We start from the raw sequence: 1,072 nt of genomic DNA on the forward strand, positions 1-1,072 counted from the left end.
GTAATATTGTGGCATATCAACAAATAGATCGCAATAAGTTTTATAAAAAGTTTTGGCACTTTTAAAAGTTCTGTTATTAAATTCCTTATTCTTAAGGAAATCTTTCTATAAAAGCACATCAGCTCTTTCTGTAGCCGGGGCCCGGGGCTGTGCGCTGCCTCCCGCGCCGCTCCGGGCAGGCGGGCGGCCCCGCGTTCCCCTGGCCAACTCCGCGGGCCGTCCCGGGGCTCCGGTCGGGGCTGCGGGGGCGGGTCCCGGCCCCGGACCGGTCCTGGCGCCCGGTTCCGTCCCTTCCCTCCTGTCCCAGCCCCTCCTTCTTTCCCGCTCTCCGATGGTAACTGACGCGGGGCTCTCCTTGTTTCCTCAGACTCGCGTCCCGAGGAGCCGGCCACTTGCAGGGCCCGCGTCATGGAGCCAGAACAGCTGCTGGAGGGACAGAAGCCAGTTTCAGAAAATCCTCACTCCGAGTATGGCCTCACTGAAAACGTCGAGCGAATAGTGGAAAATGAGAAGATTAATGCAGAAAAGTCATCAAAACAGAAGGTGGACCTTCAATCATTGCCAATTCGTGCCTACTTGGATCAGACTGTTGTACCTATTTTATCACAGGGACTTGCTGTGCTTGCAAAAGAAAGACCTCCAAATCCCATTGAATTTCTAGCATCGTATCTTTTAAAAAACAAGTCACAATTTGAGGATCGAAACTAATTTCGGGAAAAGAATAAAATAATTTGGTTGTTACTATAGATACTTATGATTAAGAGATAGTTCATATTGCCATGATTCCTTTTTCTTTTTCTTTTGAAAGTATATGAATCTTCAGGACCACAGATCTTGTTTCAGTAACTCCAGAAGGGAACATATTCCCCTTATTCTTATTTAATAAACATACTTATTTAATGAGCATATTCTTTGTTTTTATTTTTTCCCATTGTCTTAAAATCAACCTTCAGATTAAATTGCTAAAAATTTGATTATTAAAAAAAAAGCACATCAGCTTTATCACGCCTACAATAAGGGTTACAAAATCCATTTCTGTCTTCATATGATGCCACCCCTCCCCACTGTCACT

General features: G+C 45.1%; 1 protein-coding gene across 1 annotated transcript; it reads left to right on the top strand.

The window, feature by feature from the left end:
- Nucleotides 1–394: 394 nt before the first annotated feature.
- Nucleotides 395–745, top strand: LOC118848713 (protein dpy-30 homolog). Its single transcript, XM_036757728.1, has one exon. The coding sequence runs from the start codon at nt 409–411 to the stop codon at nt 706–708; it is 300 nt and encodes a 99-aa protein (XP_036613623.1). The 5' UTR covers nt 395–408; the 3' UTR covers nt 709–745.
- Nucleotides 746–1,072: the final 327 nt, after the last annotated feature.

Source organism: Trichosurus vulpecula, chromosome 4, assembly GCF_011100635.1.
Source record: "Trichosurus vulpecula isolate mTriVul1 chromosome 4, mTriVul1.pri, whole genome shotgun sequence".
NCBI classification, from domain to species: domain Eukaryota; kingdom Metazoa; phylum Chordata; class Mammalia; order Diprotodontia; family Phalangeridae; genus Trichosurus; species Trichosurus vulpecula.

What these genes read in the sequence shown, in the direction of transcription:
- LOC118848713 (XM_036757728.1), top strand. Translation starts at nt 409, where the DNA reads ATGGAGCCAGAACAGCTGCTGGAGGGACAGAAGCCAGTTTCAGAAAAT.